General features: G+C 42.1%; 1 protein-coding gene across 4 annotated transcripts in view; it reads right to left on the reverse strand.

The window, feature by feature from the left end:
• Positions 1-22919: 22919 nt before the first annotated feature.
• The window catches only part of LOC124300594 (protein sickie), a 173584-nt gene continuing 169884 nt past the window's right edge, over positions 22920-26619 (reverse strand). For all 4 annotated transcript variants that reach the window (XM_046754863.1, XM_046754862.1, XM_046754866.1 and 1 more), the window contains 3 exons: positions 26335-26537; positions 25862-26226; positions 22920-25582 (listed from right to left, as the gene is read on the reverse strand). In XM_046754863.1, coding sequence (XP_046610819.1) covers positions 25418-25582; positions 25862-26226; positions 26335-26537 — 733 coding nt within the window. In that variant the 3' untranslated portion in view covers positions 22920-25417. The remainder of the gene's footprint in view (positions 25583-25861; positions 26227-26334; positions 26538-26619) is intronic.

The raw sequence follows: 26619 nt of genomic DNA on the forward strand, positions 1-26619 counted from the left end.
GAGCACAGAGACCTGAGCTATGACGATTTTCACTATTCCCACGTATTGTCGAGTGCAAACTGTGACACGAACATAGGCAGACAAACAGACGAGTTCTGGCTGTTGTTATGATCCATAATCATTTCTCATCCATAAAATGAACCATCAGCCTCCTTGACGTATGCATGCAAGGAATAGATTGCTCCGAGTACAAATGCGGCAGACCGTGGAGAGTTTGTAAGTTAATGTTCGAATATATATGGCAACGTGTAAATTAAATTGTAACGGCTGACAATTTCATTTATGACGGTTCGCGTTGCACCGCATCTTTAACAACCACGTGCCGCATATTTCAACACACAAACGAAGCCGAGTCGAACCACCGTGATACGTAAACTGGGGTTCGAAGTAATTGTGAAATCATGGAAAGTAGTTTTGTAACGTAAACCCAGCACACAGTATTATTAAGACTGTGCCTTAGTTTATCACAGGTTCTATTTTCCGTTTTTCTCATTACAGGCTCTCCTATTCAGTTTTAATGTGGCACGGTAAAAAACGCACGCTAGAGCACTTAGCTACGACATACTGTAAGATGAAAGGTGCGTACCTAGATGAGGGGAAATCGCTTGATTCGTCTTTAGGATGACGATAAACCTACGATTAAAACACTTTTCACTTGTGAGGGTTTAGACGACAAGCACTTTCACTCGAAGTTGCGATCAAACCGTACAGCGATTATCTTTGAAATATTTATAAAGTTGTAGGGCCAAGTTGCTCGTACGGGCTGCTCAGGTCATAATGCGGAGCGTATAAGCCCGCCTTTACTTTTGCATAATACACCAAAGCCCTCGCGTCATGCTTCGATGATTTTTGAACTTGGGTATCTTTCGATCCGAGGCATAACGATCGTACTCACGTGGCGGGCAGAGAGATTCGCGCGTATACTGCTAGTTGGGATAAGGTAAGAGGACTCGTTCGAGAGGCGAGCCCGCGTAATATATCTCCGTATACCGAGAGCTGAATTAATAGCCAACTTGTCATAACAGCATCCGTATCGCCGCTGCAGCCTGGGCTTAAGCTCTCGCGATGGGGAATATTCTCGAGTAGGTATCTATCGTGGTCCTGAGTCCTGCGGAGTCCAGCTAGTCTCTCAAGCTTTGCGAACGTTTCCGTGCGTGCCTTGGCGTGACGAATTTCCAACGTCGACTCTCTTTTCTACTCGCTCATACCGCTGAGTGACATATATGTAAATAGCATCCGCACCGTGCCATCTTTTGCCAGGCATTTAACATAAACTGTGCGTAGCGACTGATCCTGCTACACAGCAGACCTAATCCCACTTTCCTAATTATCAAAGTCGATAATTTACTCGGTCGGAGAGTATAAACTGCTCGCAGACCTTTACTTCCGCCTGTCTTCTCGCGTGATTGGCTTGAGGAACTGATGGCACGTAAATATTCATCATTCGCAGTATCGGGTACTCTACTACCAATGCTTCGATGAATGATTCTATAGAATTCTTTTTTCTCTTTGTATTAAAATAGATGGCAAGAGATTTGTATATTTTATCGCTTGCAAATGAGGAACGAAATCGTACTCGAGCTGTACACCCAGTGAAAAATACACATAGTTGCCTCAGGGGACATCCACATTTTATAGTTGGAATAAATTTTTTGTTGTGTGTTTAAATGTAATATTATCTGAGAAACTATCACTTTAGTGCAGTTTACCATAAAAATAGTTATACTAGTCATAAAATCCGACTATACCTTTTTCTCTCTCAGTGTATGTGGTAGTTATTCGATTGGCTTGAACAAGGCTGAGTACCTACCTACAAGGATACGGATGACACCGAGTTGTTACAACTTCCTATTATTATCACATCTGTAAGAGGAACAATCACTGACAAGTGCGCCGTTAACCTGAATTTCACAAGGCTGAAATAATTTCTTCTAATACAGAAAAAATTGCGAGTCGAAGCTTATTCATTCTCGAAAATTCGGGCTTGACACATCGCGCTGAGTTCCGAAGCTTCAGGCTTTTTTCAACGCGTCTGCAATAGTTGGAAGCAGTAAATGGTAGATGATAGGATACGCAGGCATTGTGTTCTTGGAACATTGGGATATCGCCGATAGCTACCGGTGAATCGAAACGACTAATTTGTAACGCGTCTTAGGCGTCTATGAGACATACGAGCAAAGAGGATAAGGTGCAAGGAGTTAATAAAGTACCGAAAGTCGTAACCACGCTATCGGGGGAACTTTTACCACGGCTTGGCTCTATCCACTTTCGCTCGCTCGCAAAAAATACTATAAGTTATACGAATGACAGACGGAGTAGTGACTATACGCTTCGGTTAGCTGAATACAAAGCCGTGGGTATATGCTTTATTCATCGTTGCACCTTTGGCTTGAAAATTATTATCATTATGTCATGGTTGTTGATATCGTTGTTATTCGGTACTACCTTTTTCCACTTTTGCTTACCTGCATACATTTTTTTCCCCCCTCTTTATTTTTTCTTCAGTCGCTCAGTTATTCGCAGCAGACAACGCAGCGCCTACATCTATTCAACGTGTGGGTATTTGACTTTACAATCACACATTGTTGACTTCCTTGAGAATTTCTTACAGCTCCCCTACTTATACCAACATTATACCTACCGACTAATATTCTTATTCAAATTCGAACTCCGCATGATCGGTCGATTAGAACACGCGCGGCTTGAACCGTGCTGCAGCCTCTGGATAAGATAACCCACGTGAAGACGCGCGGAGACAACACCGAGGTAGGTATAACATTATACCTACGCATATCGCTATTCACACCTTTTTGCGCGCTCGGTACGCAGTACTCATTGGACAGTTACGAAACGGTGTGATTTATGCGCACCAGCCAGTTATTACAGTATTACACTTTACGAGCGCTATTCATCACGTCATTATTGAGTGCTGTGAGGCGTGTTTAATCGTAACAGTTCAACATTTAGCGGCTGACGAGTGTAAGCAGCAGTTGCCGCCCATTTTTGAGGGGACCACTATATCAGAGTTAACTTTGACAAATGGCGAGAATAAAAATTCAGTCAGGATGTGATTATTTTTTGGATAATTCGCTGCTTACGTTGAGTGAGAATCATCACCATCTCGGTGATTGTTAAAGTAATCGATTAGAATCGTATTATCCGTTATCGCTGGATACAGAAATTGAAATTTTGCACAACACTTACTTGGATCTGTTCAAGTTAGTTCATCCGATTTCCATTGTTGGGATCTCTACCTCATCGGAATAAAAATCCTTTGTCGTACAAACGGAGGAAGTTCCGATAGTGAATTAAGTTCTCTGGGAAACGATCACAGTGTGACTGAAGCTGCATTGTTCTATTCGTCAGACGAACCCCTGTAATTAACGGACCTCGTAAACAGCAACATCATTGTTTTGGTAATTAGCTGGATTTAATAGCTGTCCTATAGAGGGTTCACCGCTAGCAATATACGGATACTTGTCACGCAAAGGAAATACCGTGTATCTCGTTAAAGACGATTAAAGTTCAACGGTCAATTCAAGCGAAAGAAAAGGGGTTAAAGGGAAGAAAAAAAGTGTGTTAGAACCTCCTTGAAAAATTAAAACGATGCATTTTCTACACGCATGTTGCGTTTTGAAGTGGCCGGTATAACGCCGCGTGATCAGCACGTAAGTTCAGTAAACCCGCGCGTTCTTACAAATCTTTCAAACGAATGATTAATGACGCGCAAGCTACTATTCCCTTCTTACCTTGAAAACGCACGATGCCCGAGGGTTGCCGAGTCACCAGGATCCCCTGGGTTTCTTTCGGATTTTTCTACTCGACGGGACTCAGCAGTACCGGAACTCAAACTGGGTCTGGTATCGGTGCCTAATAAGCCGAGGTAATATCGTGCCCAACTAAGTGTATTATAAACACGTGTTCCATGACGTGTGAAAATGAAGAAGAGATCTGGAAGAATCCCGGGGGATTTCATAATCGATTTTTAACACGTTACGGTGTCATAATTCTTTCCTCTCGCACCACTAGTTTATGTCCATGGTGTTCCATCCTCGAATTTACCACCATTTACTAGATCAACGCTGATCCGGGTATCGTGGCGAAGTGGCGCTGTACTAATAATACGGATAGTTTTTTGTATTCAGGTTAAGTTCTATCCAGTACGTGCCTGGCACCATTTTTCAAAATAACGATCTAAACTCCATCTCCAAGCCTGAAGCACGCTCAAGCTAAGTGGCGCGCCTCGCATCCGCACGTAAAGACAACGAGATGATCTCTAAAGAGTAAAGGCACATCCACACCTGACCGTCTTGCGTTACGGATCACAAACGTTAACAGAAAATATATTTTCACTGCTGTTAGTTAACTTTCGCAATTGCATAATACACATTTACATGTATTTCATAAATCAGATCGTCAGATAAGACACGGTTTAAATAAAGTCTTATGATCTAGAGATTTTTTACAATTATGTATGAATTTGGAAAGACTTCGGAGTGTGGACAAAACAAATAAATAAAACCGCTTTCTCAAAATAGGCCATAACCATATATTTCACTTTATTGCCACACGGAATGAACCTAGCAAAAACTTGGGCGTTCCGAATTGTACGATAAATATCTAATACTTACTTGACGAAACTTTCAAAGAAGATTGTCTTTGGGAAACGAATTCCCAAATCCAAGTGGCTGAATGATTTTCGGTATAATCATTCCAGCATCCCGCTGAACCTACGACATTGGAGGATGCTCAACCTGAAGCGATTCCTCGGGGCAACTGAAGCGGGTACTCGAAGGATGCTTCTTACGAGTTCTCCGAGAAGTTACATGCTTCGGCCGGAGGGCAATGCTGGGACACTTTCATCTCGATCTTGGAAGGGATCGCCTTGCGTAGGGGCGTGAGGAAGGGGAATAAGTGGAGGTGCAACTTTCTGCAGGTGTCAGTCTGTCCAGTTGTCAGCGAGCTAGTCTTCACGTAATCTTACGGGTAATTAATATTACGTTCTTGTCATTTTTATTTGATTTTTATCCTTTGGCCCAAGATCCCGTGACAGCGTTACCATCAAGAGTGCATCTTTAGATTCCTAGCTGTTGAAGCTCATGCTCGGGTAATTCTGATTGCAGATGCACAGCTGTGACACCTGAAAAACGTTACCTCGTAAAAAGATGCAAAATTCAGCAAAAATTCCCGCGCAAACGTAATTTGTTTGACTTTACAGCGTTTCCTGCAGAATCATGCAGCTTCCTATTCGCTGCACGTAAAGCTGGAGAGATGCGAATAGGATGTTCCCTTTAATAAATGCACATTATCGTTCTTTGTGGGTTCAACAATATCATTGGCGCGTCTAACAGTATTGAATTTCAAGAACAATTCGCACTAGCCGCGATAGCATTCCGGTAACGTTACTCGGGTAACACCGAAGAGATTTGTCCCTACCTTTCGAAGAATCGCTAAGATAAGTATGTACGGAGATAACGCTTACCAACGGCTGAAGAGTCGGTAATTAAAATTAGCAGGATCTTTCGAATTTGAAAAAACGTCGATGCAGCAACTTAAAGTGCTCGTACACTTCTGTGATATTGCAGGAATAGAATTAACGCGTATCAATTAAGCCACACGGATATTTTACAACCACGAGTAACCTTTCAGTCTATGAATGCAGCACTGTAAACAATTTTTCACAATCTAAAAGACATGCCCGATAATTTTCAACCAAATTTGGTACCCGGGTGCTAAAGTAATACCGAGGTCAAGCATTGCAGCCTCTACACCGCGATACCGAGAAAGTTGATGTCACGAGAAATATCTTATGAGAACCTGGTGTCAAAGTAAATGGATTGGGTTGTGAAACGGATCAAAGAATGTGTATAAAGAGATTGTGAGAACACAGTCGTTCGTTTTCTGACTCGCCTCGCTAACGTACGCGCCTGGTTTACCCGCATCGCCTTTGCTGCTTTGTGCCGCGTTAAGCAAGTGCTGCAGACTCAGTCTCAGAACACAACTGTGGCTCGGAACCTCAGCCTCATCCCTCTGGGCCTACAGCGGGTTATATTCGTTATTCCTGTCCAGCGGCAGCTATAAACGTACCTTGCTTTACTTTATGGCGTCTGGAACGTTGAATGTCACAAGGCTGCGAGTTGCAGAACTATAAAGAAGCACCGCCAGCTCACAACCGTGCTGACAATGACATACTCACCGATATCTGCTCTCTTTTTATTCTCTGCCGATTGTTGTTTATCCCAACAAACGGTGAAGGTTCCATGAAAGAAATATTAGGATTATACCTATGGATAAGTACCTGCTTCGATGACTACGACGATGAAGCTCACAAAACGAAATTAACAGTGAGGATTTCACTTTCGAATGCCAAGGCACTAATTAAAAAACAATCAGGGTCCGGAATCGTGTCAGGAATGAGTGTGAGGCACTAATGATTGTCAAGTTCCGGAAAATTAATTGTCTGATTCGTAAGTGAACAGATGTTGTAGCCCGACGACTGTTACCACGTTCGGTACCGCCGTCTAATGAAAGGGCGGTGAATAACAACGATTCTAGACTCTACGTTTCAGGTTCTAGATCCTCAAATTAGGAATAAAAAGTGATGTTCCAGGGTTACCTGCAGTATTACAAACTTTCACTTTTCCCTCTCCCCTCATAGCCATCCATGGAAATCAACTCAGATTCGATACGAAACCTACGAATTGTCTGTGATATCTAGTGCCCAATTTCTTTTTAATTCGACCTCTAATACCCGTGATTTCACTCAATATCGAGGGCCCACCTTTAAAGTACCCTACGAGGTTACGGGGTAACGAAAAACTCCATGACATTGAAGGATATGCGGCGCGGACGGCACTCCGACGGCGGTTGTCACTCGTAAAAGACTCGTCCGGCAAACGTGGCGATGATAGACAGAGAGAAAGGGTGATAGCTAGTGCCAACAACTGTATCCCGAGAGTGCCAATGAATGTAAATCTTAACCTAGCTGAACCGGACTGGTCACGAGCTCACCGACGCGTGGCTAACTCGATTCATCTTTCTCCTATCAAGCAAACCGCCCCCCACGCAGCAGGGTGTCTTCGAATATGCCGTAGGCGAGGACCCCTGCATATTTAACGGAACGGGAAAGGAACTCGTTCGACTGCGGACTTTTATAACGGAGTGACTCGCGAAGCTCGAGGGCAGACCAGGTGACGCTGCTGAAGCAAGCTGCAAGCACAAGGTGACAACACTGAAGGTAGGTTATTCGTTTCGCTCCAGAGTCCGCGGGCCGTAGGAGGTCCCACGACCTGGAACGGGTCAATCTCTTGATCGCGTCGACTGATATCAATCCAAGAAAATCTCGGGGAGCCCTGTCGTGTTTGAAGGGCAATGACGTGAGGCGCACGCAACTAAATCGCATAACAACGATCGCCGAGTGACATAGGATATCTGTGAGGAACTGAAACGCGCCATCGTTATGTAGTCGGGGTTATCAATTATGCACTTCAAATCCGTCGTGCCTGACTACCTGTGTCCTTTGGGATTATCGAAGTATTTGGATGTCATGGAAGCCGTCGGTAGCCTGAGGCACTGCGTCGCGTCGCGACATCCGGTAACCGAACTTTCCAACTGCTCGACAACTTTTACCGTTCCTGTAGGAAGAGGCCACGAATGATTGAAATGGAACCTTTGCCTTGAACAGTGTTGCAGAGGTCACGAGGCCACGGGGAACACATGCGGGAGGTTCAATCACAGTAAAAAATTGCACTTTTAGCTGCTCGACACGGTTGTAAAGTTATACCGAAAGAGTTAAAAGACGCACGGCGACACTCGGCCTCGCTACGGTAATAGCGTCTCTTGACTGACTTTAAAAACTGGTTTCAATAACTCACGATTCTCATTTGTACCAGTCGCACTGAGAAATAAAGGAACAAGCAACCCAGGTGAAGAGAAATTCTGAGATCACGACAACGAGAGTATCCATATTATTGTAATCGGAAATGACCGGATTTCGGCGTCCGATATTTCGATTCCAAAAAATACGAATTCCCTACGAACCTTGGGCGAAGTCAACGCTTCGGCGCCATGACCCGCGTTTTATTAACCTCAGTTTCCGCAACAACTGTTACAGCGCGAGTGATAATGCAAATCTCTATGATCTAAAATTACGTAACACGTGTCCCGCAGGGATGGTGAACATACATATATCTCACCTCTCGAGATTATACTCATCGTGTAATCCAGCAGGTAGGCACACCTCTTCGATATACATTGTTTAATAATTCATAGGACGTGATGATGCATGATTGGACATGTTTCATCTACGTGTGAGTAGTACGTTGATTCTCGGCTTGCAGGACCTTTCAACACCCGTAACTTTCATGGAGATCAATTCCGAGCCGGGGATAACGCATACTAAACCGGACGTAAAGTATACGAAAAATCAATTTTATCTTAGATTTCGATTGTAGGTTGTCAGTAAAACCGGAGCGTCATTATTGCGGCAACTATCCATTATCTAATCAAAAAATAAAGTTCAGGGAATCTGTGATAAGCAGTCTTGAACGTTGATGTGGTAGAACATTTTTTTCTCATGTCCTGTATCACAGTCTGCTAATCATTGAACATCACAACTATTATGACGGAGAGAATAATACAAAAATCTATCCCACGCGTAATTCGCTTTCATCCATTAACGGATGACGCAACGATTTTTTCGTACAACGATAGGATCGCTCGCGGTGGGAGGAAGGATTTGCTTCCTCATTACGTTACCGTGTTCGTTGACCCGGGGGCCAGGTGAGCCATTCGGTTCTCAAAGCATTAGCTAAATTTATCGGAGATCAATAATGGATCGTTGTACTTGTACGGTTCACGTACCCCGTGATATTACCTTGTCTGTTATAATTACCTCTAAACTCGGACGTCTCACAATCAGTCTTGACGTAGCTGATGAGCTGTATCACTCGTACCTGGTCAGCAGCTAGCAATATCTGATCACAAGCTAATTAATTGTCTACATGAAGCGGCTACCAAGACCGGTGTTCATCTATTTATAAACATTTGCTTCCTCAATGCAGATCCGTAAAGTATTGGGTAGAAAATAGCGGCCAACCAATGAAACGTATATAAAGAATAGTGTGCCTGGTGCTCTATTAACGATCTACGTTCATGCAGGTGGAAATTGTAGCGTTGCCGCAATACAGCCTGCGGAGAAGTGAGCGTTTCAACAAGGAACTGGTGGAGTAAAACTGATCCAACAACGAGATGGAAATAATAGAAGGATCATTCAGGATGCCTGGTTCGACAATGGGCCGTTTATAAAAGTTCACTTTCTACTTTCAGCGGGGTATCGTTATTGAGGAAAAGATCAAGTAAACTGGTATGGATATTTAGACGGATGTCTTTTCAGCCGATGCTGCATTAAATTGTACGCATCGTCTGCATGCCACGCTTGCCTTTATAACCTGGGAGAATGAAATCATCATTATTAGGTAGTATATCATTGATCTACGAAACAGGAATAAGGTAATCTTTTCCTACCTCGGTTCATAGTCGAGGGAAAAAAAAATACTGTGCAAATTGCAGAGTGCTTGTGGACGGTGCGCGTGGACGATAGACGCCGTACTCCGAATGATGAAATTGCGAAAAATAAATACATGGCGTATCGTAAAATTACTTTGATATACTAGGCGAGATACGTCGATAGCTTTTGCAGAACCGTTGACTCTTGATTTCTCTCCAGACTGCACGGTGAATGAAATTCATGAACTCACAAATACCTAACTTCATGACCAAGCTCAAGAACTACGCACGTGGTAATAATCCCGTTCACGTTGAGGCCAAACGTTAAGATATGCCCGATTCAACGCTTAATCGTCAATTGAGAGACCAGCCTTATGTCCTGAATGGGTAAACACAGAACGGGTAGGCTGCAGGGATATTCATGGGCTGTTTAGCTGACAGTCGTGTAGCCAGCACGGCGCACAGGCGGGCCCCTAATAATCCTTGGAATATAAGTTAAGACAGATTCCATGTTCCGTAACAGTTACCCACACAGTTGGATGTCATAGGGTTCGTCGAGCAAGCCGAAGCCATTTCTCCCTTGTTAGGTGCCACTTCTTGTACAACGGTCGTAACAGTTACTCAATTTCTCGCTTCCAGATAAGATCGGCTGATGGTCCGGTGCAGCCTTCGACTCTGCGCCACCTACGCCCTGCAGCAAGATACAATCGTGTCTTAAAAGTTCAGGTAAGAAAATATCAATGTGTCATTTGATCGCCATTATACGCCTTGTGAAATTCATTCGATGAGATATTACCGTACGAACCCATTCTCATTGGTACCCACAACCTTACGAATCACACAGGCGGACGGATCAGCACGCGTGTGCGACGGCCGCAGTCTGCACTCCTTGTAGTGTATGTGGCTTCATCGAATTACCGAAGCCAATTTTACGCCTGCGTGATTGTAAGATCATTCTCGTCTGCGACCTAAGAGACAGAAACGAGGCCGGAGGATAAATGCAGCGTATCTTCCTTCCTCCGGGAACTGGTTTTTTTTTTTTTTCACTGTCAGTTGCAGTAATTTCAAATGTATTGAAGAAGATATTGACAACGAGAGCCGAAAAACAAACTCGTGACATAATTTCGAAATCAGTCCAAAGTCTGAAGCCAATTATACAATAGTATAATGTTGATGAAAAATTAATTTTTGATAAATGATTCAATGAACAACAGTAAAATGGTCCTGCTAAAAGTACAATCAGTCCAAATTGAATTAATTTCATCCAGTTCTTTCTAATAGAAGCATAATAAACGCAACAATCTTGTTCCTGTCCGAAGGATTACAACATCCAAAAGTATGTGATGGATGGGATCGTCACCAGACGAGCGTACAATCAGAAATTGTCCGTTCAGTGAACCGTGGACACATCCGAGGCTAACATATCTTCAACGAAAGTGTACGTTAAGCGATATGGTCGCCGTTTGAAATTACTCGGGCATTCTGGTCGGATGTTTTTACTGGAATAAGAAACGTGGAACGAGGCGTTTTTCAAGTCTGAGATAAAAACTAGGCAGGCTTAAAGAGGGAGAAAAGGAAAGTATATTGATGGTCCGTGGATGAGATCGACAGACTCCTTCAGGGGGAATCCCAGTTCGGATCAGGTTACTCACGCATGCTCCCGAGTAGGCTGTACCCCACGTGTTCAAACCGAGAATAAGCCGATAGCAATACCCAGTAGTGCAAACTAAGCCGGTGGTGCACGTCCTACGCGCGTAGTGTAACTACTCTGCGAGTACAATGGAGGAATATAACGAATTGTCGGAGTGATCGCATAAGTGGACACAGACGAAAGGATGGTGTCGGAACAACGACTCACTGGTCAGAGGATTTGTCACATGAATCGTGGTATTTCCTTCACGCATGCGGACTCGCACAACTTTCGGAATCCAACGATATACGAGACGGAGTTTTCCGCATCGGCTTGCGGTCCATCCCTTATAAATAGACGGCCAAGCCGGCGATTCAAGTCGGACTGATTTGTGAAGATTAGAGAGCCGGCGTTTGTCAGGTCTAAACGTCAGCCCGAGCTTGGCCTCGTGTCGGTATGCTTCAAGATCGGGACGCTTCGAGATTGTACACCGACGGACGCACCGACGCCAAAGACTTCAGGGAGTGAAGCGGTGACTGGACAACTTTTCTTTCTCCTTCTTTCAACACAGCCGGCGCACCACGTCGTTCCGTCCACGTCGCTTCGTACCTACGTCCGATCGGGCGATTGTTTTGATTTATGTCGAACTGTTTCACGGGATGATGCAGCGAAACTTGGCGTCGCTGCTAAGCTCACCTCTGACCTCCGTCGTCGTCATCCTTTTCTGATCCGTTCATTATTATTCGAACCGGCCCGACGAATTAGAGCAAAACTGTCCATGCGGTCCGTTTCATCGTTGCGTAACGCATCGCGCAACGGGCAAATTTTCCAGACCTCAGATTGACAATCGTCAATAGTTACGTTCAGAAAGTGAATGGTCGACGATTTGACTTGTTGAAAGGAAACACTCGGACTAGCACTTGCGCTCTTATTCAGCGAATTTTTTTATCGAGCTTAGGACTCTTCGTGCTCCCGCTGCAAACCGTAACCACGATAAGTATACAACGATCGAGCGGCTGTAAATAAGGCAAATGTAACTGGACTTTTCCAGTCAGAGTATTGCAACAGACAAAATGTTACGCAAGCGGTGTATTTTCGCAAGATATACTTACATAGGTCTGCGACACGCAGGTGTGTACTTCATGCATCGAAAGTTGAGCTACAATAAGAGAAAATAGGAAAAGCATTGAACGATCAAAGAAAAAATAATAACAGAATGAAAAAGAAAATACGTTGAACGGGAGAAAGCTGATGCTTCGATTACGCCGAAAGATTAGACGGCTAAAGTATCGAGCCAATCAAGGAACTAGAGGATCTATTACTGCCAGTAGATAATGGAATAATATGTCAATTACAGATCACGCAAAGTGGCTGCATAACATCGTTGCGACAGTGGATGCATGGTAAACGATTCGGTTGCACCATTCCAGCCATCCCTGCGATCCTACCCGTGATACTCTCGCGCTATTCAATTACAGTTTTCTGTCACTGGCACAGTACATGCGGTTAATTGCTTTTCAAACAGCCATTGCTGCTCTATTCGTCTTCTACTATCCTCATGATTTCCAGCATGAGAATGGGAATAAGATTGTCGAAAACGTGTTGAGGGCAATGAAGGATCGCGAAGAAACTTTTCACGGAACTTTTGTAAGTTCCCTACTCATCAGGTTCTGCCTGACCAAAAACAGCGACGTCTGATTTCCAAACTACAGTAGGTGTCCCACACAGCCTACGCCATCTATTTGGAACCCACTCCTATCCTACTATGTCTCTTTTCCGATAATATTGAATGAGTGTTACATAAAAGTGTCTAAGAAGGAAAATAAAATGATGTCAAAACAAAAAATGCACACTCACTGATTGGCCCAGTGTCGATGATTCGAGAATAACTGGATACAGTTCATAATTTCACGGGTATGATTTAACTCCTTTGCAACAGGAACTTATACTCTGAGATATTACAATGACCACGTTGAATTTATTTTAACGTACGTAACACATAAATGTTGACGCAGGTGCGGATAGCTTCACTCCTCTTAAAATTATCCCGATTGCCTTGAGTAACGTTTAATACGTGTGTATTTCACATCGATTGACGAAGAGAATTTGCGATGAGTTGAAACTGAAATACCGCGACTGGGGGTATAATTGATACACAAGTAAAGTTATATCGCGGTGAAAGTGCACCAAGGATATACGCTAATTGAACAATAATTTAGCTCGCGTAGATGGAAATTAGCTGCGATCGTAAACCCCGTACAAGAACGGGGCAAACTTCCTTAAAAGTATTTTGCGCAACCGTATAGGTACGTGGGGCTTGCACTCGACGTGTACTACTTGTAAAATAATGACATAAAGACGGGCTGCCGTAACTTCGTGCAGTTCCAACGGCCGGCGTTTAGTCCGACGATTCTTTCCCTAACAGCTAACTTCCTTCCTATAATACATATAATACCTTTGCCATTTCATAAGGCTGATGGCGCCGTTGAAGGTGAGAAAAATAAGACGTTAGGTTCATCGTGTGTTGCGTTGCAAGACCCTCCCTAGGATACAAGAACTAACTTACAATTAAGAACACGTCTGGTTCCCAAATTCTTTTCCACCAACTTTCACTAGGTCCTTTAGTTTTGTATCCATATTTTCTATATCCAAACTTTGAAGTACCTACCGGCATATTTTCCCGCCATGTCCACTTTCCACATATTTATGACCCTTGTCCTATCATTTCTCTACCCTATCTCACAACTTTGCCGTGTTTTCAATTCCAATTATATATCAGTTGTCCACGCACCAGTAACCAGAGCAGACGTGTTCACTCCACGAGTTATGCTCAACAAATTTTAATCCATACTCGTGTAATGGTCCATCAATGAGAACTTCGTTAACAACCAATCACATCGATCAACTGCCACATGAATTTCTTAAATATATTTATTGTTATTTTAATCACTATCAAATTTCATTCAAATCTAAATACCTGCACGTAATCCTTCAATTCGTATTACAAGAAGTTCACGTGATATCCGCAGCTGACGTAATACAAGGATAACCGTGAACATCGTGATAGCGTGCTATGTGATTTTTATGGGTAATTTACCAGAGTCTTTATCGTGAAACAGAAGAAGCGTGTAATTTCGTTGCGAGCTGGAACGCATGGGGATTACAATTACCTTTATCGTTTTAACTGTGATTGCTTCGTATTGTCTGCTTCCCCGGGTAGTACTTACACTTTACAGTGTACCTTGTACGATAAATTGGCGCTCGCGGGACACCGAGGGACCCCATGGGACCCCATAAGACCCCGTGGGGTTCCGATACTCTTTGTCTACGTTTACCTCCGCTTACACCGTTCCTCGCAGCTCCCCCACTGGTGACACGTAACGGATATTATGGGCAGAATTTTACGCTTCTATGTATACCTAATTACAAGAAGTCGCGACGTGAGTTTCAAACAAACAAATGTCGCTGGAAGAAACGATTATTCCTCAAACATTTCTTTTTTAGACGGCGTAAAATATTCTCAATTAATAAAATTTGCCGAGAAAACTGTAAAATTTTCACTAGATGTACTCTTCAACGATACATTCTAATCCCATTATAATAGACTGTATAAATATTGACTTTCACGGCAGTAAAATTATTCGCTCGTATGCTGTGTATACGCCGTTTTGCAAGCATTAAACCTTTCCCAGTAAATGTTCTAGGTTGTAAAGAGTAGTGGGTATCGAAACCTGGGTTAATTAATTGCAATCACGGAAATTACACAAAGCAAGTCCTAGAAGAATGATTGAAATCGATCGGATTAATCCTTGTTTGAATATTCAGAAAACCCAAATCGATTCAGCTTTCTTTCTTTCACACGCCCCCGACAGCCGGAATCAATCGATGATCACGCGTCTTGATTCACTTCGTCAGAGGAAAACTTTCACATTCAATCCCGCACTTACATTATATACGAATACACTGTATTCGACGTATTAATGATTAAATTATCCGAAGGGTATGCACGAGATGGGAGCAAACGCGTCAATGGAATACGAAAGCAACCGATCTCCACCCATATGGCAAGACGAGACTGATGGATTCCCGGCAATGTTCGCCTGCAAGTGGCACCTGCTCTGTGATTGTGAATTTACCAACTCGGGACTCGAGTTGAGTCTCGACTCGACATCACACCGTGATCAATCGGTGACATTTACAGCTTATTTATATTCAACAATTCGCTTGAATGTATTAAATCCTTCCATGATTCATTGCGCGATCAAATCTCCCTGCACTAACCTCTGCCACGCGTGTTTTCAATTTACACAATTACACGGTTGAAAGTCTTCTCCAGACGCGGAGGTGTTACTTGAAACAAGGTTTGCCATCGTATAAGCGAGAAATTTATTCGACCGTAAGACATTTACTTTCAACACTAACGAATAATCGTCTTATATCGTACAAACGTCAAAACCGAAATACCCTCATTTTGTACCTGCAATGGATATTAATGGACGTTATGCTGGTGGGGCGTGTATACATCGTAATTACAGAGACAAGTAATTACACGCGTGTAAGATCAAATTCTAACTTCCTTGCATCGTAGCGACAACAATAACATCGAAGGTACCAATAACGAAACCGATCGTTCTCATCTTCCTGTGAACCGAAGCAGATGCAATACGACGCCGTAGAACTCCCATCAAGATATCATTGTAAAGAATTAATTGTCCGGGAAATTGAATCTCATTATATGTAGTGACGAACGATATTACGAATCAATGGAAACATTGATGAGACGGGCTGCTGGAGCATCTACCATATGTTTTGACATCGAGTAAAACGATACATACCAACTTTCACTAATTTAGAGTTTCCATTAGTAACTCGATTATTCAGGTATTGGCTACCATTTAACAAACATGAATGTTCAAATTTGGTCGATCCAATTTTCTTTCCATGACTCGAGCAGTAATTTAGTACCACTGCACCATTTTAGAAAACTCTTGCTTCAAATTTTGCAGAAAAGACAAATCAGAGATCAGATCAAATCCAGAGAATATCCCAGAGAATTTCTTTGTTAGTTAGTTTTTTAGAAACCGAGAATACCCGCACGGTGATGAATATTTCTTGGCACAATTGGACCGTAAGAGTTAGGAAAATTGACTTACAAAATTGTTACTAAGGTATAAGAATAGTCACAAGAATAACGCGATCAATATGCAACACGTGTGCACTGTGCGTGTACGTAGATAAGCAAAACACCTATATATAGGCTGCTGGGTACGAAGACGAATCGAGGTTAACGTGCTACTGAAAAATAAAATGTCAAAACCAAAGTTGAATACACCATAGCCACGTACCGACGTCGTTGACCAGACCGAGTAAGAAAAAGAGATTAAAGAAATTAATTCGCATTCGCGGTAGTCGCAGATCTGAAACGGATGCGAGGACCCTTCCATACTTATAACACGCTTATGCCAGTCGTGAATATGCAGAACGACGAGCGGTGTAATTTGTGAATCATCACGAGTTGTTAAGAGTTGGGATTTTCAGAACGGTGTGCAAACACGCGCCTCTCGACCACTTAGATTTCGATCTAAAATATCAAATTACTAGCTGCGGGGACCGTCGGGGATTGTTAAGGCAAGAATTTATGGGTCTGGGACTACTCTTGGAAGCTGGCACATGAGTCGACCTATAAAACAATCGTAACAACGGAGCCCGAGAACCGCCAGGTCTCCGAGGTCTGCACGAACTCATGGTTTCCACGCGTATCTTCCGCACCGGTCGGCCGATACGCAGAGTTACGATGCTTCGCGTAGATGCAGGCATGCAGATGGCTCTGGATCAAGGCCAGATCCATTAAAGATATTCACGAGGAATTCCTCGGTGAGTGACTGGGCCTGATGGGTGAACGGATCGCAGCCTCTTAATTGTGTCCAACCTCGGCTAGAGCAGATTCTAATCCGGCCTGAACGCGTTCGCGGTTCTTGTCAAACGCAAACTGCAGGCACCACTTTGAACCGCGGCGTCCCGGCGACATCGGCCAACCTGCCGCTGCATGAGAAGACGGACGAAAGAAAGTCCCGAGGTAATTGACAGCGTCCGTGCGTTGGCGCCAGTCCCGGCAATTTCGCGGTCACGGTTGCCCGACGTTTGCACGCCTCTTAATCACTTTAAAGAAATTTATTACGCAACACCTGACTTACCGTCTTCGAGGAATTTTTATTAGATTTAATTAGTAATAGATACAAATGGGCCCAATTCTACTCACCCTTCGCGGGAACTCTTCTTCCGCGTCCCGCTTCGAGGTACGTCGAACGTGAGCCACCGAAAAAATACGTTTCGGTCAATGTTAAGGACTCCTTGTGTTAATGGGTGTATCTGCTGCTCCGAGTTCCGCTTAGCGACCCTTCGCGCTGGGTGATAATTTTGGAATGCTCCCTCGCGCCGAGCGCTCCGATTTTCAGTTTGATCGCTTCGATTGCCGGTGGCGCCCTCTGCGTCCGGGATAGATTTTTCGCGCATTTACCACATTTCGGTGGTGTACGTACATACTCTTATTCTTCCGACATATCCATCAAGGCAACCCACTTTGAATGCGAGTACTTGAGTGACACAGGCATCTTTGCGTTCTGTCTTTCAGAACAGCCCGTTGCACATTGCGTTCGTTCCTTAGGGTTCAATCACCCCTCAGAGCACTACCCTCGCTGTCTCGGGGGTGAGCCTTTTATTTTCCGGATTGCCTGGATTTATAATTGACTCGTTGATATAATAGTTACGTCCCACGGCCTGGGTCACGATACAGTCGACAACACCTTCCTTGTAATTTTTTCTACCCACGCTCGTTGCTGTCTCCATGCCAGCGTATGCGTATCACCTGCGGTGAAATCAAACTACATTGGTAACTGGAATGCCGCCTCGCTGATCGGCGAGTATCAGTAGAGATATCGATTATTCGAAGGCAAGACGAAGGGGTGAAGTGAAGTGGAATTCGGTTTGTCCAACTTTTTAGTTTTGTTTTCTGTTAGCCGTGGATTTTCGTTTATTTTTCAACGTATCACTCGTACATCGTATCGCTGTGCAACGTGACGAGCTTGCGCAATCAATATCGTGATCGATACTCTCGCGGGCGAAGATCGCGCGAAGGTAAGAGAAGAGATTTATTATTGCGAAAAACAAAAAAATAAAATAATACCGGTACGCAATTTCTCACGCTGTTTACGAAAACAGCTCAGATTTTATCAGAGAATGCAAGATAACGAGTACTGCTGTTGAGCGAGACAGACGAGACGAGATTGATTTGTTGTACAGACATTTATTCAGCTCCAGACATATAAGCTTTGTTGTTTCTGATAATTTTTACCCAGTTCTCCGTCTTTGTCTCTGAAGATCTTTATTTCTATCCACCAGATGAAGTCGTTGTAATGAAACGAGCATCGCGCTAACGTGACGCACAAATTACATTATAGGTATAAGGTAGCAGCGTGGACGTACGATAATTTGTCTGACATCCTCGTTGCCGAAAACAGAAGCTACCTGACATGGCGCGAGGTTTTCAGGATCACTAGGGTACCGGTATCATAACGGATCGCGTGAAACTAACGCTTGAATTACCCTACAGTGTAACATCTCTCGCCGCCTTGTTAAGCCAAGGTGCGATAAAATTCACCAACCACTTGGTATTCCCCCTTTCGTGGCCCTTCGGAGCCTTCCTTTACACCACGAATACTGAAAGATGCCCGAGCGGCAAAGAGAGAAAATTACATGTTCACGATTTTACAGTTGAGCGCAAGCTCCTCATCCCGAGCATCAGCCGGATCGGTGATGTCCGCGGTGGTGCAGAGAATCGGTATGGAAAGTCGAGATACTCGCGTACGTGTAATAAAAGCACTGGAATGAGGTGATGCCTGAAGAATTTCGACCAGACGAAGGATCACTCCGAGCGACTAGATTACTAGTCCGCTGAGCTTGGAGAGGGCAGGGCGAGTCTGCGGTCTGCTAGATCTATTTATAGCCTCTCGACGTTAAGGTACACCTTCGTGTGTACTCATATACGCGTTGTATATCGTATCCATATGGACACATACGTGTACGACTACGGTACACAATCTTGAACCGTATCCGTACACCCTCCGTAATACCCGCACGAGCTCATGGCCGACACGCGCGCTATGCAATCCCATACCTGCACGCTGATCTCCGTAACACGTAAGTTATAACGGACTCCTTAATATCATACCTGAATGCATTGCTGCACATTTGCTTTGTGACGGATGCATTGCCATTCCCATACAGGTATCTTATATTGCACTTTCCTCCAAGTGCGAGGGATGAAATTGTTGTATGTACTTTGTCCACGTGTCGAGAAACCGTGCGATCATTGTTCAAGAAACAGGAAGGGCTGACACGGAAGAACTGCGGAAGAAAGATTATTAGTACAATTCAAAAACAAACTTGGCTGTTATAAATTTAATTCAAATGAGTAAAGCGGCTATCTTTCAATGTATGCGTAATATAATACAATATTCTCTACAGCGACAAAAGTGGTAAACTAATTTTTCTCTTCTTTGTTATTTATAATATTACTTCAATTCCTATTTTCTATGGATTTTCCCAAAAATTATGAATCGGTATTACCAGTTCATTGTTGACCGCGTCGGATGATAATTCGCGCGACAAACATTACTCGACAAATTTTACATTATACTGCTAGAAATCCATCGAAATATTCCGTACCCGAAATCGTCACGGTGGTCAATGTGTTGATTAAATTGAACGATAAAATGGGCCCGGAATACTGATTGCGGGATAGCAATGATGGATGCAGGTCCTCCCATCCTTTCTTTCTTATACATCGACCGTTTCGTGGTGCGTGAACAAGTGACCCGACCTTTACCGCAGGCAGTACACGCCAAGGTCGCTAACCTTTCGAGCCCTAAGGTTCCGTTTGGCGCCACTCTTTTTCACGTTTCATCTTTAAACGCACGCTGCATAGGCTGTAGTCACTCGCTGGCGATGCATCGCCAAAGATAAGATTAGATATCCATGATAATATACCTATTCGATACTCCGCGCACTTTCACGCCGCCCGGTGCGTGTCTTTAACCGCAAACACTGCACCGAGGGATAAGTATCAAATTAATTGAAAATTAGTTCACACATTCGAAAGGTGTACTCGAGCGCTGCACCTGCCTTCGTACCGCATCCGTGTGTGGCAATCATTCCAGACTTGCACATATTGGTCGAGTGGGTATACAACTACTTCACCGGCTCGTACGAGATGCGCTGGGCGTTCATCGTCCAGCCCATTCCTTGGAGATTTCGTCGCACCGAAACTTCCACGTTATTAATCCGCGTATAACGGTCTGCAAAACGCGTGATTGCCGAAAGACACGCTTTGGCAACAACCTGCCATGAATTTTCAATACGCGTATTTCATTGAGCAAAACTCGCTGACCTGATGTAAGGGAACATCGTTAGACCCTTGTCTATTTATACATACGCTTCGGTAGATGGTCGATCAGTGAGAAATGTAAGAAACTGAAGTCAATCAAGTCATGAAAACGGGTGTTCACGGTAGATTCGTAAAATTACTTGGCACGAATTCAATACCACTCTCACTGTCATCCCTTAACAACTTTTGCATGGAAATATGAAGTAATGCCGTCGTTGCGTAATTTCATTTACAAACCGAAGTCAGTTGATGGCGGTTAATTTATAATCATTCGTCCGATTGATATAAATTTGAATCTGAACTGTGTACGTGAGTATATTCTCCGTGGTTCAGTATGCAGACAATTAATCGATCAACGTCACTCTTACTACTAATTATTAAAATGAAAAATTCAAGATTCATTGTCAGTTGTCGCGTACACGCCTGTCTCAATCTGGTTTGGTGGGTTCGCCAATCCACTGGCAAGCAGTTACACGGCATACGAGTATACCTACTACACATCTCAGAAGACATTCACTCCGCACGACGATCATTATTCATTCTTCCTGAAAATTACAGCATTCGGAGAACGCTCTCGTACATAATTAATTAGTCAACGAACCGATCCACAATTCGTTCCATTCTACCCGGGTGATTCGATTATTCGATAACCGCGTTCCAAATTACATTCCTAGGTGGTGTTACAAGTAGAATTCACTTCAAATTGAATGTCAATGCCGGATCAGTGTTACTGTATAGCTACGCAAAGGAACTATAATTCTATCGTCAAATACCACCGGTCACCTAACCCAAATCAATTGTCCAACTGAACGGATTTGGATCAAGTAATCAGTTAGAAACAGGTATGAATACGCGAAATACGGCCGTTCGTACGTCGAGATCTCATGCCGTTCGACAAACTTGTATAACAACGTAAATATTAAAAAAAAAATACAATGGCATGCGTCATAAATTCATACGTATAATCTCGCTTTTGTCCACGTGGCGATAAGCCTGAATGCCAGCCTGGCCATTTTCCTTGGCCCTTCCGAGGGATGCGCAGGCTACTCAAATAACAACCGCAACCAGACCAAACAAAAATACATAAGTTTATTAAAACCAGTTAACCATGGAATATTACCCATCTACCCGTTACTAATTCGAGAAACGTCGAGTTGAGTGTAACATTATAGTTGCAGATTCCTCCAACATATTTTGGTACCTTTAGCATATCTTATAACAAAGTTATTTTTTTCTTTCTCGCGTTTCCGCGCAACTAGTGAAATGCAAGGCAGTATTGCATTCGGAATAAGTATAAGAGACATTCTATGATTATAAGATCAGAATTTACTTCCACATTAGGAAGACGGTTAGTTTTTTTTGGTCTCGTACATGTAGGCAACTACTTGACTGCTTCAATACAGGAAAATGACGAAACAAAATTTTGATTAATGTATTTCTTTCGATACCGCAGGAATCTGGTGCAACAGTTCATTAAATCTCTGGATTGTGAAGCGTAGTAGCCTATATTATAGATGCGGAAGGTTAATAGGTTCGATCACGATCATTGCCGTAGACATAAGATGTCTATACCGCGACATGAGTGATCAATGGTTATGTAATTGTCCAACCTATGTACAGGTACTGATTGTCAATCACTGAATACCGATCTATTATTTTCATCGATAATTTTCACATTTTGCATTCTCAACTAATCGCAGTTGCATGCCTCGCAATTCTTCTGTCGATCATCAAACATAATTCAATTATTCGTTACATGTACAGCATTAGAGTCATTCTAATGACTATATAATATAATTCGAAAAGATCGAATGTCAAGAAAAAAGCATACTATAAGGCCACGGGCATTCATCTAATAACTTCCTTTGTTACTTATATAACTCCATATAATTCCATTGCACATACTACATGCGTTCAGACTATGATTTATGACTAGAATAGAAATCGTTAATCAATTGAATAGACCCTTAACTACCGTGTGTATAATTGTACGGTGATGAACGTGCTTATAAAATGCATTGCTGTGCAGGATGCACAATTAATACCGACGTAGTAGGCGATCGCTGTAGATTTGTTCGTGATAAGTTATCATCTGAACAGCACAACCGGTTTTGTACCGTGTGAAAGTTATGCTTCCCGATCCACAAAATACAAAAGATCTTGCTGAAATTTCTAACTGACCGACAGAACTCAGCACATCGACGGCAACACGTTAGTATCACTAGTCGGACTTGACCAAAAGTACCAATCTATACCGTTTAAGATTTATGTCGGTAGCAGAAAAAGCCAGCACAATCTGATACAGCAAACCGTGATTAGAAAATGAGAGTACGCGATTAATTTCACAGAATTTGATGTTTTTATTTCGTGACACAATAACGTTATCATCCGAGTAGAACTTGTGTGTAGTGCCGTATGTATATATAGCGTATAAATACGGTAAAAACGTAAAAAAACCTGTAAACGTGACTGTATAATGATTACATGTTACATTATAACTTACGTTTTTAGGCGCGTCCTAAGTGAGCGAGACGCAATAATCTAAATTAAATATATCATCTGTATAGTCCATTTGGATCACCTCCTCTCGGGTCTTAGGCGAATTTAAATTCATCGTTAGTATTATTATCAATATAAATATTATGAAAAATGTTAAACTTCACGGCGTTCAAGTTTGAATCCGGAAACTTCGTCGCAGCAAGACGTATATTCCATCAGTTGATTATCGGCAAAGACCACTCAGATCTAAACGGGCTATACAACATCGTCTGGTTTCGCTTAGTTTTCATTCGATTTATGAGTATAGATATTTACAATATTATATGACCAGAATTACTCATGTATCTTAAACTAAGCGTTTTGCCACCGTTATTAATAAATGCATGCGTATATATATATATATTCATATATAGATACAAACGCATTTTGTATGCATGTACACTGATACATATATGTATATACACCGTCGTTATTTTGGTTCATATATTATATCATTATATTAACAACTTGTATTAAATAAAATTTATTATAGCATGTTTATGTATAAATAATGATTTTATCTTTGCGCAAGTATAATCCTGATTATGTTACTTCATCCTGGGTGCCAAACTATTTTGCACAGTTATGTATGTTATCCTTTAGACTTCTTTGGCGAAACGACCCGTGATAGTTCTCTATGTTATAAATATACTGCACACTGGCAATCGATACGGTTTCGATTTTTTTTAGTTTTTTATTGTGCAGCAGCTTCCTTGAAGCTATGTCGAGATATCAGCTCAAATTGAATGACGAATGGGAACAATTAATATGCATAGTAATAAATATATACTGCATAAATGATTTTAATTTAAAGCACCCAGTTTAAAGTAAACTTCATTTTCATCGATAATACTGTAGTGTGTATCTACGGCTAAAATTGTAAGTTAAGAATTTTCACATGATTAATTGATGCTTTTCCGAATTTATAGTTTAGTACGCATCTGTCTTTATCAACTATTGCGACACTCACATATCGTTTGATAGTATATTCGTTTTAAAATACAATCACACTACTGTAATGGCAGCACAGCTTATTGCATCGCGTTTTTCCATATTAATTTTAAAAAATCGCAAAAATATTTGTGGACTCATCACTTGGCGGTTAAATGATTTTGCAATCTGTTTACTTAGAATTGACTCTTCTGTTTCCACATTTCAATTGAACATATTTCTTCATACCAATCGCCTATACATATAGAAATATAGACCTCGAGCATCGCACTACAAATATGTACACAGTTTATGTTTATAGTAATACCAATCAACATTGAGGCAATTCTTAAGCGATTGATAAATATTATAAGAATGGAAAACAATTGCAGGTATTGTACATACTTTTGGTAATCTTGACCGGACGATGCCTCCTATGTGAAATTTATACTACGATTTACGTTGTATTGAAAAGGCGTTTCTTTTTTTCGTTTTCTTCTTATTATTCAACCTAGGCCTCTGTAGTCAACAACACGAGCTATCCATACCAACTTCAGCATGGTGCTGTATAATAAATTTTGTATGGATAACATTTGTTCTTTTCTCTATTATTATTCAATTAACACACAATCACTGATAGTATGGAGGAAAGACGAGAGCTTTACTTGCGTCAATAGTCAAGAGTATTATTTACGAACAACAATAGTAGCGATGATAAATGGCAAAAATACAGCTGCTGAATACAGTGTCAAGAATTGACGTTATGACTTTATTTTAATCGAAACGTTCAAGTTATGACCATTGATTTCTGTTCTTTGAAATATGACTAGTGAGAAACATTCACCGCCTACATAGTACATTCTAATTTTTCACTCATTTACTCACCTATTGAGAGAAAAAAATGAAGCTTACTCTTAAACTGTAAGTTGGGAAAATAATAGAATTTGTAACCAACTTATTCATCGATATTTAAAATGATTATATTGCGATTCTGAAATACAAATAAATTAGCTTCTCATGCGTTTCAATCGTAGATATACACAAACAAAATATCTTACCTGGAAGAAATATTTGTACAAATAAAAATAACTCTCAGGAGTTTTCATAATTATTTAAAAATCTTTTGATTGACGAATAAATTTTTATAACTATCAATTCAACATCAGACATTTTTTGAGTAATTATGATCAAAATAAAATTATAAAACAAAAACCAGCATGTACTCGTTTTTAACATGCGTATTTTTCTTCCTAGTCCTGAATTCAGCAATCATCTTGACATTTATACGCTCTCTTCTAAAATTTAGCGATAGTTAGTAAATTTGTAATATCGTTTTCGTAGTTTCGACATGGCGACTCATTTCATATACTCTAAAGCGTAGATTCAACGCCTCTGGAGGAGGAGGTTGAAGAGCTGCAAGTCAGGTCTTCGGAGTGCCGAGTGTGTGAAGAGTCCAGTGACGTAACCGAATCACTGTCGTTACTGTGCGGACTTGAATAGTTGGCTGCTTCCTGTAGCCGCATCAGCATGTTTAACTGTAATAACAATTTACTTAATGCCTTGAATAAAACTGATCAATGATTAATTTGACTAAATATAGATACCGCTAATTAATCTCATCGGCTCATCAATTTATCTAATGAGACATCTCTCTACAAAATAAGGCCTATATACCTAGTTCGTTCTAAATTCTAATAACAAGTCTTTCAATATTCACCTATGTATTTCACGGAATATGAGCAATTTCCTGTGGGATTCACTGGGAAATATACTTCAACTACAGATAAAACATCCAGAATTAATTCGAAACGTACCAACGGATCGCCTTCCGTGTCACTGTGCGTGCTGCCAAGGCTCTTGACGCTGGACGCACCAACGCCAGAATTATGAGCGGAACTAACATCATAGCCGACGTCCTCGGGTCGCATTCGATGGAGAGCATCGCTCCCGCCATGAACGGCGTGGGGTGCAACCCAAGGGTAGCTGGATGTGATGAAGTGGGTAGGATCTTCCCATGGAGAATCTCCGTTACCATTTCCGCTAATTCGCCGACCGTATAAGGTCAGTCCTTCTCTTACCGCGTCAACCAAATACGGTAACACGGAGTAATTCCATACGCCCGTAAACCAGACTTGGGAGCCCGCGACTTCCATCGGACAGGATAGGAATAGTCGTGGACCTGAAAGACGCGATAACAAGTTCCGTCGAATCATTAACTTTCAAACACGTCATTAATTTTATATTTCATGATTTATATCATGTACAGAAATCAATTTCGGTAACCAACCGATCGTGACGTCAGAACTGCTGTGTGTTTCGAGGAATTTGTTCACGTGTAGCCAAACTCTGGGAATCCATTCTACGACTGCAGCCATTTTTGCATTTCGTGTTCCCCCCGATTCCCGCAGTTCATGCTCCAGCAGTCTTCGTCGAAGGTAACGTCCCAGGAAACCCTTGACCGGCTCCATGTGGTTAGCGCACAAAACCCACCTTTTGAAATTTACAATGAAACAAAGTTTTTAAGATCAAATAACTCTGCCGGACTTATGAAATACATCTAGTCATTGCAAGT

The sequence above is a fragment of the Neodiprion virginianus genome, chromosome 3 (genome assembly GCF_021901495.1).
Source record: "Neodiprion virginianus isolate iyNeoVirg1 chromosome 3, iyNeoVirg1.1, whole genome shotgun sequence".
Taxonomy (NCBI): Eukaryota; Metazoa; Arthropoda; class Insecta; order Hymenoptera; family Diprionidae; genus Neodiprion; species Neodiprion virginianus.